This window comes from Nicotiana tabacum, chromosome 8, assembly GCF_000715075.1.
Source record: "Nicotiana tabacum cultivar K326 chromosome 8, ASM71507v2, whole genome shotgun sequence".
In the NCBI taxonomy this organism is placed as follows: Eukaryota; Viridiplantae; Streptophyta; class Magnoliopsida; order Solanales; family Solanaceae; genus Nicotiana; species Nicotiana tabacum.
This window is the reverse complement of record NC_134087.1, coordinates 179,213,459-179,224,957: the sequence shown is the minus strand read 5'-3', so window position 1 is coordinate 179,224,957 and position 11,499 is coordinate 179,213,459. Positions and strand designations below refer to the sequence as shown.

At 38.0% G+C, this 11,499-nt stretch overlaps 1 protein-coding gene across 1 annotated transcript; it reads left to right on the top strand.

The window, feature by feature from the left end:
* Nucleotides 1-8,917: 8,917 nt before the first annotated feature.
* On the top strand, nucleotides 8,918-10,598 carry LOC142162596 (uncharacterized). The gene is made up of 2 exons (XM_075218849.1): nucleotides 8,918-9,231; nucleotides 10,138-10,598. The coding sequence occupies exons 1-2, from the start codon at nucleotides 8,961-8,963 to the stop codon at nucleotides 10,476-10,478; spliced, it is 612 nt and encodes a 203-aa protein (XP_075074950.1). The 5' UTR covers nucleotides 8,918-8,960; the 3' UTR covers nucleotides 10,479-10,598.
* Nucleotides 10,599-11,499: the final 901 nt, after the last annotated feature.

The following is an 11,499-nucleotide window of genomic DNA, read 5'->3' as shown; positions in this document are numbered from 1 at the left end:
GACGCTCCATCATCGGTCTGAGCTACCACACCCGGCTGTACTACTCCAACTGGATGAACCGATGTAGTCTGAATCTGAGGAGCAACCTACTCCGGAATGCAAGTAGCAAGAGTCTGGGCCCCTCCTCCAGCCTGAGAGACGGCTGGTGCTATAGGAAGCAAGCCTGCCCGGGTGACACTCTCCATGAGGCCCACTAATCGGACCAGAGCATCCTGAAGAACTGGGGTAGCAATAATCCCCTCGGGAACCTGAGCTGGGCCTACCGGAACTGCTGGAGCCGGAACCTCTTCATCAAAATCAACCTGAGGCTCCATCACTGGTGCTGTTGCTCGGGGTTGAGATCTGCCCCTACCTTGGCCTCTAGCACGGCCTCGGCCTCGCCCTCTGCCCCAGGTGGGAGAAGCTGCTGGGGGCTCGGGCTGCTAAGTGTAGGATGAGGAAGCGCGTGTTCTCACCATCTTCGAAAGAATAGAGTAGAAGTTCAATTAGCATTAAGAAACAAAACCGCACTACGAGAAAGAACAAATGTGAAGTTTTTCCTAACTCTGTAATCTCTGGGGGGTAAATACAAACGTCTCCGTACCGATCCCTCAGACTCTACTAAGCTTGTCTGTGAACTGTGAGACCTATATAACCTAGAGCTCTGATACCTTGTCATGACCCGGATTTCCCAACCTCGGGGGTCGTGATGGCGCTTACTAATGGGAGCTAGGCAAGCCAAAACTTAACTACTTGCTACACTTCCATATTGTTTCATTTTAACAAACACAAGGCGATAACATGAAAACAACGGAACTTTAAATAAATTAGCGGAAGTCAACAATTAAATATCTTAAGTCTACATCTATTAAAATTTTAAAACCTCAAATACCCAAAACCTAGTGTCACAGTGTCACAGACTATCTAAGATTTCTACATACAAGGTCTGAAGAAATAACAGTACGCTATTTCCGAATAAGAGAGAATGAAGCAGGAAGTAGAGATAGAGGGAGATGCCAGATCCTGCGGACGCCTGCAGTCTACCTTGGGTCTCCGGGTGGACTGAAGAATGCACTCCAACTACTGTCCGAAAGTTGCTCCTGGATCTGCACACAGTGCAGAGTGTAGTATCAGCACAACCGACCCCATCTACTGGTAAGTGTCTAGCCTAACCTCGGTGAAGTAGTGACGACGCTAGGACCAGACTACCAAATAAACCTGTGCTGTTCAAATGTATATACAGCGGAAAAGAAATACAGAAAATAACCAGTTAATGTGGGAGGGGAAAACATACTGTGGGGAGATAATAGTTCCGAATAGAAAGCATCAAGTAAGGAAATAAACCACATAACTCGAATATCAACAAAGAATCAGAAATTAACAATTTGCACGACATCACCCTTCGTGCTTTTACTCTCATCCTCTCCAAAGCAATTTATAATAAAAGTGTGCACGACATCACCCTTCGTGCTTTTACTTTCATCCTCACCAAATCAATCATATAATAAAGATGTGCACGGTACCACCCTTCGTGCTTTTACTCTCTTTCCTCACCATATAATCAATGAAAATTGGTACAGAATGATACAACATACGACACGGCATCACCCTTCGTGCTTTACACTCTTTCCTCAAAATAGCAAACAATGCATGACATCACCCTTCATGCTTTAACACTCTTCCTCACCCAAACAACAATCACAAGCAAAGGGGCAAGGGAATAGACAAAATAGTAATAGAGATCCCGGTAAGGGAACAACAGTTAAACAATTAAACCCAGGCAAGAGAACAACATCAATAATCTCAACATCCCGGCAAGGGAGATAATCAACAAAGCAACAATATCCCGACAAGGGGACAATTTAATAACTCTTTATCTTTCTTTCACTTTTATTTCATAACTCACTTTACCACTTGAGCCAATGCTCCAAAGGGTTCAATCATCTCATATACTTTCACAATTCATAATATAACTTGAGCCAATGCTCCAAAGGGTTCAATCATCTCATATATTTTCACAATTCATAATATAACTTGAGCCAATGCTCCTCGATGTTCAAAGATTACAATTCCTTCCACAAACTTTTCACAACACTTAGAAATCATCACCAAGGCATGAAAGATACAACGAAATCAAGATCTTCAAAATTTAAAGACTCACGGTCATGTTAGACGCCAATGTATAGATACTTGTCACCATGCCTATACGTCGTACTCAACAATTATCACATAGCAAATAAGACTCAACTCCTAATCCTTCAAGCTAAGGTTAGACCAAACACTTACCTCGATGCCTCGAACATAACTCAAGTTTCAATTATAGCTTTACCCCTCGATTCCTCCACCAATTCACTCGTATCTAGCCACAAGTTACTTAATTGTATCAATAAATGCTAGATGAATCAATTTGAATGCATGAAAATGAGTTTTCCAAAGTTTTACCTAAAAGGTCAAAATTGCCCCTGAGCCCACGTGGTCAAAACCCGATTACCCATTCCCCCACGAGCTCAAATATGTAATTTGTTTTGAAATCGGACCTCAAATCGAGGTCCAAATCCACAATTTTTGAAAAATCTAGGTTCTACCCAATTCCCCCATGAAAATAATTGGTTTGAAGTTGAAATCATGTTAAAAGATGTTAATAATTGAAGAAAACTAGTTAAAACGACTTACAATTGATTTGGAGAAGAAATGTTGTTTGAAAAATCGCCTCTTATATTTTTGGGGTTTTTGAAAAATGCAAAATAAATGTAAATCTCGTCTATTTTATACCTCTCTCAAACCCCCTCTGCGGACCGCACAAAATGTACTGCGGCCGCACCGGCCTTCCTGAGGTACTCCGGTCCAGTGCCCTATGCGGACCGCACGAAATGGACTGCGGCTGCACAGGCCTCCACCGCGCTGCCTAAAACCAACCGCGGACCGCACTGGCCTCTTTCCACGGTCGCAAACGTTTTTGTGCGACTGCACTGGCGGGTTCAAAGGCCTGCAACTTCTGGTTTTAAGTCTAAAACATCCCGAACCTACCCGAAACTCACCTGAGCCCTCGGAACTCCAAACCAAGTGTGCATACTAACTCAAAAATATCATATGGACATACTCGTGTAATAAATTCATCAAAATAACATCATGAACATCAAATTAAGTCTCGAGATCAATGAAATTTTCTCAAAACTTCTTTAAACATAAATTTGCAATTTAAGTCCGAATCACGTCACATGACATCCGTTTTTCGCCAAATTCCACAGAAATGTCTTAAATCATATATAAGACCTGTACCGGGTGCCGGAACCAAAATACGGGCCTGATACCATCATGTTCTAATCAAATTTCATTTCAAATTTCTTTAAACAATTTCAGAAAACAACTTCCTTTAAAAATTTATTTCTCGGGCTTGGGACCTCGGAATTCGATTTTGGGCATACGCCCAAGTCCCATATTTTCCTACGGACCCTCCGGGACCATCAAATCATGGCTTCAGGTCCGTTTACCCAAAACGTTGAACAAAGTCAAATTAGCTCATTTTATAATCAAAACTTATCGTTTTTCACAGATTATCATATTTAGGCTTTCCGGCTACGCGCCCGGACTGTGCATGCAAATCGAGGTGATTCTAAATGAGGTTTTCAAGGCCTTAGAACACGAAAATTTCGTTTTAAAATAAGTGATGACCTTTTAGTTCATCACAACAATATTTAAATAAAATTAGAAAATTTCAGGTCAAGCATGTAGTAAAATTGAGATTATTATTGTATCTACATCTAGCTTCATCAACTATCCCAACAAAAGAGATTACTCCATTATGGAGTATTTAAATCTCACAAAGAAAGAAATTTTTAAAATACTATCAACACTCTCAGAAAATTGTGAAATAGATAATGAGAAAAGTAAAGACCAAAGTTAGAGAAAAGTTGCTAATTAATCATGTATGATCTTCCCCTCCCTTTCAACACAAATATGACATCTTTTTTATAAAAATCAAATCTCATAAGGTGCCACGATGCCTCGTGGTTCTTTTGCCATGATGCACCGTGCTTCTATTGCCATGATGCCTCATGGTCTCTTTTTATTCCTTTATTTGCTTTATCATGATATTTTTATTTCCTGCAAAATACTATTAAAAAATACAGATAATTGACATATTATCTATATATATATTATTTAAAATAATTTATTTTTAAGTATATAATATATGAATATTTTATAGTCATCATTAATTATGGGATAATTTATTTCTCAATCAAAAGACCCCTTAGAGTTTTGACTCTAGTCAAATATCACATGAAAGGAGTATTAATGTCACATACAAAATAGTAATAACCGAGAGACTAGTATTGCAATTTTCAAAGACTACCAGGAGACTAGGGGTGTACAAAGAAAATCGACAAACCGCACCAACCCGATAATCCGAGTAAAACCAAGAAAAACAATTCGATTATGGTTTGGTGTTGGAAAAAAAAAACCCAACCATAAGTGGTTTGGTTTGGTTTTAACTAAAGAAAGTCAAACCAAAACCAAACCAACTCGACATTACATATATAGAAATTTTAAATATATTTAATATATAAATAAACTTATTGTGATGTAATTTATAAATATTTCTTAAACTTTTTTATAGTATTATCTTTTAGGATATTATTTCAAGGTTGGACTTAGAACTTTTGAATGTTCCAATAAATTTTATAGCCGGGAAAGGCTCGATTGTTGGGTACGGATCTGGTTCAGGAGGCTTTGGATAAGGTCAGTATTATTCAAGATAGGCTTCGTATAGCTCAGTCCAGGCAAAAGAGTTATGCAGACCGCAAGGTTTGAGATTTGTCATTCATGGTAGGTGAGCGGGTATTGCTTCGAGTGTCGCCTATGAAGGGCGTGATGAGATTTGGGAAGAAGGGCAAGCTTAGCCCTAGGTTCATTGGTCCGTTTGAGATTCTTGATCGAGTGGGAGAGGTGGCTTATAGACTTGCGTTGCCGCCGAGCTTATCAGTCATGCATCCAGTATTTCATGTGTCCATGCTTCGGAAATATCACGGCGATCCATTCCACGTGTTAGATTTCAGCAATGTCCAGTTGGACAAGGACTTGTCATACGAGGAGGAGCCGGTAGCTATTCTAGACCGGCAGGTTCGTCAATTGAGATCGAAGAGTTTTTCTTCTGTTCATGCTCAGTGGAGAGGTCAGCTCGCTGAGGCATCGACCTGGGAGTCCGAGTCCAATATGCGGAGCCATTATCCCCATCTTTTTTCCGACTCAGGTACTTCCTTCTTATGTCCGTTCGAGGACGAACGGTTGTTTTAGAGGTGGAGAATGTGATGACCCAAAAGGTCATCACTTGTGTTGCAAGTGCATTCAGTGTTCCGAGGCCTAAAAACCTCCCTTTTTACCCCACCTTGATTTATGTGCGTAGTCCGGACCTATATTCGGAAAGACTTCTACGTGAAAATATGAGAAATAGAAATTTTAGAGTTAAAACTTTGATTATGGTTGACTTTGGTCAACATTCTTAGCAAATGGACCCGGATCTGTGTTTCGACTATCCTAGAGGTCCGCAGTAAAATATGGGATTTGGGCATATGCCCGAAAATGAATTCCGAGGTCCGAAGCCTTAGAAATAAATTTTTGAAAGAAATTGTTTTACTGAATTATCTAAGGAATAAAGAAAAGAATTAATGTTTGAAACCATTGTTATGGGGCCCGTATTTTGGTTCCGGATACCGGTACAAAATTGTTATAGTATTTGAAAGATATCTGTGAAATTTGGTGAAAAACAAAGTTTATTTGACGTGAGTTGGACTTCCAGTTGAAGAGTTATGAACTTTGAGAGTTCTTGATGAAAATGTTGAGTTTTGAGGTTTAATTCATGATTTTACATGTTATTTTGATGATGTGATCGCACGAGTAGGTCCATATGATGTTTTTGAGTTAGTATGACATTTGGTTTGGAGCCCCAAGGGCCCGAGTGAGTTTCGGGATGTTTTTACACTTAATAAAAAGTTGCAGATTCAGAGAAGTTGCAAGTCTCTGAAGCCAGGTCTCGCGGTTCGCGGTGGAAGCTTCGCGGCTGCGGTGGGGACTTCGCGACCGCGGTGGGATTTGTGCGGTCTGTGGTGAGCAAGGCCAAGACTTTGCGGTCGCGCTCGATTTCTTGCGGTCCGCGGGAGAGCTCCGCGGTCGCAGTCCTTTTTATGCGGTCCGCGGAGAGGGTCTGAGAGGAATATATTTAAATGGACTTTTCAGTTATTTTTCACTTTTCAAAATCCTAAAACATAAGAGGTGATTTTCGAAACGCTCTTTCTTCTCTCAAAACACAAGTAAGTGATTTTTAACTTATTTCTTTCACTCCTAAACTTCTTTTAACAAGATTTCATCCTAGAATCTAGGGTTTTCATGGTGGAATTGAGAATTTTAGGTAAAACCTAAGAATATTGGAATTTGGGGATTGAGACCTCAAATTGAGATCGAATTCCAAAACCAATTATATATCTGGGCTCGGGGATAAATGGGTAATCGGATTTTGGTCCGAATTGGACCAAGTGGGCCCGGGGTCGATTTTTGACTTTTTGGGAAAATCTTTATAAAACCTATTTTCAAGGAGTAGAATTGATTCATTTAGCATTTATTGATATCGTTAAGCAAATTGTGGCTAGATACAAGCGACTTGGTGGTGGAAACAAGAGGTAAAGCAGTAGTTGAAGCTTGAATTGTGTTCGTTGCATCGAGGTAAGTACTTGGTGTAACCTTAGCTTGAGGTATTAGGAGTTGAATCTTATTTGCTACGTGATAATTGTTGAGTACGATGTATAGGCATGGTGACGAGTATCTATACGTTGGTGTCTAGCATGACCGTGAGTCTTTAAATTTTGAATATCTTGATTTCGTTGTATCTTTCATGCCTTGGTGATGATTTGTAAGTGTTGTGGAAAGTTTGTGGAAGGAATTGCAACCTTTGAACATCGAGGAGCATTGGCTCAAGTTATATTATGAATTGTGAAAGTATATGAGATGATTGAACCCTTTAGAGCATTGGCTTGAGTTATATTATAAACTGTGAAAGTATATGAGATAATTGAACCCTTTAGAGCATTGGCTCAAGTGGTAAAGTGAGTTATAAAATAAAAGTGAAAGGAAGAGAAAGAGTTATTAAATTGTTTCCTTGCCGGGATATTGTTGCTTTGTTGATTATCTCCCTTGCCGGGATGTTGCGATTATTGATGTTGTTCTCTTGTCGGGATATAATTATTTAACTGTTGTTCCCTTGCCTAGATCTCTATTACTATTTTGTTTATTCCCTTTCCCCTTTACTTGTGATTGCTGTTTGGGTGAGGAAGAGTGTTAAAGCACGAAGGGTAATGCCGTGCATTGTTTACTATCGTGAGGAAAGAGTGTAAGCACGAAGGGTGATGTCGTGCCATACGATGTACCATTCCATACCGATTTTCATTGATTATATGGTGAGGAAAGAGAGTAAAAGCATGAAGGGTGGCACATCTTTATTATATGATTGATTTGGTGAGGACGAAAGTAAAAGCACGAAGGGTGATACCGTGCACACTTTTATTATAAAATTACTTTGGAAAGGATGAGAGTAAAAGCACGAAGGGTGATGCCGTGCAAATTGTTGATTTCTGATTCTTTGTTGATATTCGAGTTATGTGGTTTCTTTCCTTACTTGATGCTTTTTATTCGGAACTGTTATCTCCCCACATCATGTCTTCCCCTCCCACATTGACTGGTTATTTTCTGTATTTCTTTTCCACTATATATACATTTGAACTGTAGATGTTTATTTGGTAGTATGGTCCAAGCCTCGTCACTACTTCACCGAGGTTAGGCTAGACACTTACCAGCACATGGGGTCGGTTGTGCTGATACTACATTTTGCACTGTGTACAGATCCAAGAGCAGCTTTCGGATAGTAGTTGTAGTGTTTCCTTCAGTCCATCCGTAGACCCAAGGTAGACCTGCAGGCGTCCGCAGGCCCTGGCGTCTCCCTCTATCTCTATTTCCTGTTTCATTTCCTTTTGTTCAGAAACAGTGTATTGTATTTCTTCAGACCTTGTATGTAGTAACTGTTAGATAGTCTGTGACACTGTGACACCATGTTTTGGGTATTGGAGGTTTTAAAGGTTGTAATAGACGTAGCCTTAAGATATATAATTGTTAACTTCCGCTTATTTATTAAAATCCGCCTTTATCATATTATCGACTTGTGTTTGTTAAAAAGAAGCAAAAATGAAAGTGTAGCAAGTAATTAAGTTTTGGCTTACCTAGCTCCCATTAGTAGGCGCCATCACGACTCCCGAGGGTGGGAAATTCGGGCCGTGACAAAAATCAATTCAATACTACGAACCATAATGTATTGAATATTTATTTTTTTATTTTGCAATAATTTAGATAAAAATACATAATCTATTTTTATTTTTTCTTAAGCATTTAGTCATGTAATTAATACTCCCTTATTAGTCTACTTATTTTAGCATGACTTAATACTTTTAGATTATGTTTATTTTTATTATGGATTTTTAATTAGCAATATTTATATTACATAATTGTATTGTCTTTGTTATTGAATATTTTAGGATAATGCCATGACATATCTCATACTTTGTATTGTTTTCTTGGAAAATACCTTATATAGTTGTATCTTACTAGGATTAACGAAATATTTTAAGCACAAATGATATATTTTGTGCTACAAAGAGTATACCCGAAAAAATCCGAATAACTCGAAAACCCGAAAAAAATCGAGATTGAAAAATTCGAATTTTATTGGTTTGGTTTGATTTTTATATTTAATAATCCAACACAATTGATTTCGTTTCATAATTGCAAAATCCGAATCAACCCGACCTATCCTATAAGAGACAATGACTTAAAGCCCCCTGCTAAAAAGCACAAAAGTTGGCTCCCCTTTCCAGTGTAGTACTACCATTACCATTTTTCTAATCTTCCCTAGTTTCCGAGGTAAGTAGCAAGGAGGAAAAATGAGAATCTGGGATTTCATTAATTCCGGCAAAGAAACGGTGAAAGGATACACACCGGATCCGGTGAAGAAGGTGTATAATACTACCTATTATTACAGTGCAGCTGCCGTTAGAAAGATCGACGACGTCATTAGAGTTAACGGCATACAGAAGCTGGATCAGTACATACCCGATGATGAAGGTCGGGCTAAGATCGTTAGTTTCAGCACAAAATTCATCCAAAATGCTTCCGTTTTTGCCGTCAAAGAAGCAGCCAACATCTTCATTCCTGGTTTGCTCCCTTATTCATTTAGACCTTTTCCACCCCCGCCCCCCCAAATCATAGAAAAAGGTGCATGCACTCTATGTTTATAATGAATTTAGATATAGATTAATGTGGACTGATGTGAAAATGTTGTGGGTAATATTTTTTCCAAATCACCATGGGTAACAATTTTTCTTGCTTATTTTTCCCTCTTAAGACTGATTATTTTGATTATCAGAATTATTAGATTTTTTACTCCATGTAAAATTCTAAGTGAAAATAGTTCATGCTCCTCCACATAAAATTAAAAAGAAAAGAACTAGTCTCAGTGACAGTTTTATAATTAAATAGAAAATATTTGAAAATTTTACAAGCAAAAAATTATTTACTTCCAAATAAATAGATAAGGATAAAATGAGGGAAAATGGTATATGTATAGAAAAAAAGTAGCAGGAATGCAGTGGAATAGTCTAGGCGCGCAAACTGACTTGAACACGGGCATGTGGTAAATAGTGTTTGTTTGTAGATTTAACTTGGATTCGAATTTAGATATTTCAAAAAAGAGATAATTGCTGGGTGTGTTAGCCATGATTAAAGATCTTGAGCTTGAGTATGCAAGTATAGCCACCATGAGTTGCGTTAGCAGTTCAATTAAGCAATCTAATTGATCAGATAATTGCATGCTACGATGCTCAGACTTTCCAAAAATATTGCCGGGTGTGTGTCAGATCCTACAAAATTAGTGCATTTTTAATGATTCGATACGGGTGCAACAACATTTTGGAGAGTCTGCTCAACATAGATTGCAAGCACTTGAAAATAAAGTACTAGCAAACTCTAAAGTGAAATTGGGAAAAATGAAAACGTGTTGAATTGTTACATAAAACTCATGGTGAAATTTGTATAATGTCCAAGCTATTTTCTCATGTGCAGGTGGGAAGGCAGTTGCCAAAATTTACTCCGACACAGTTCGTGAAATGGAAACTGAGTGTCAAAAGAAACAAGACAAGTCATGTATCAAGGAAAACATTGGTACTAATTCAAGTACGAATACCACCGTTCGTAGTGATGCTCTGGCATTGCTAGATAGGTCAGAGATGCTGGAAAGCAGGGAGCTGAAGTTAGGTTCTGAAAATAGAGTTGAGGCTGATTCATTTGCACATCAAACACCTGAAGATGTCCTAAGAGTCTTTATGATGAAAGAATTTATGGGCACTCGTTATCTCGACAATTTGTTGGTTCCTGATCATCGACAACAGAAGAAGAAGGCGTAATTTCAGCAAACATAACTGGAATCACGAACTAAATGCAGCAGAATTCTACATTTGTATCTGGCATCTCGTATGTGTTCGTGTTAATTGCTCTGCTAGTAGTTTATGCATTGTAAATAAATCTAAATTACCTCTATGTTTTGTTTCCTTTGAAATTCGTGTGATGGGCAGCGAACTTTATAGATGCCTCTGCAACATTATGATGGGTTTGAATATGCTTGTAATTAGATCTAAGTACCTCTTTGTTTCCTTTCCCTTGAAGTTCTCATGGTGGGAAGCGAATTTATGGATGCGTCTATGACGGTGATGTGATCTGGACTATAGTATCACGAGTTTGAATATGCTTGTAATTTAGATTTGAGGTATTGGTTTGTTGTGTTTCATTTGAAATTCGCATGATGGGAAGCGAGCTATATAGATGCCTCTATAAAGAGTAATTTGAACTATAGTATCACGAGTTCGAATCCCAATAGAGGTTAGTTATTTTCGTTTTCCTTGTTAACTATGTTGAAAAGAAAAACATAAAAGATGGATATTGAGGAGTAATTCATATTGTGTGGTCAGGGGTGACTCAAGTACATGCGGAGCCTAAAACCAAAATTTAATATGAGACGTAAATTTTTAAAAGAAAATTATAAGATATATTTTTATTTGAAGTCTATTTTTCTAGCTTTTGAGATATAAAGTTGTTAATATTCTTTTTATAATCTATTTTTTCTAATAATTCCTTCTCAATTAATATTATAGCCAACTCATTTAGTCTTTCTTGAGATATTGTTGATTTTAGATAAGATATTATAGAGCAATAGAAGTATAGAATTATTGGAACTCTGGTCGCAATTGCAACACCTGCAACCTACAATTTTATAACTTAACCGAAAATCTATCATTTTTCACACTCTTTCAAAACCAAAACATTCTTGGGTGATTTTTCAAAGACAACTTTTCTTCCAAATCGATTGTAAGTCGTTTTTAACTAGTTTTCTTCAATCTTTAACATCTCTTCACATGATTTCAACTCAAA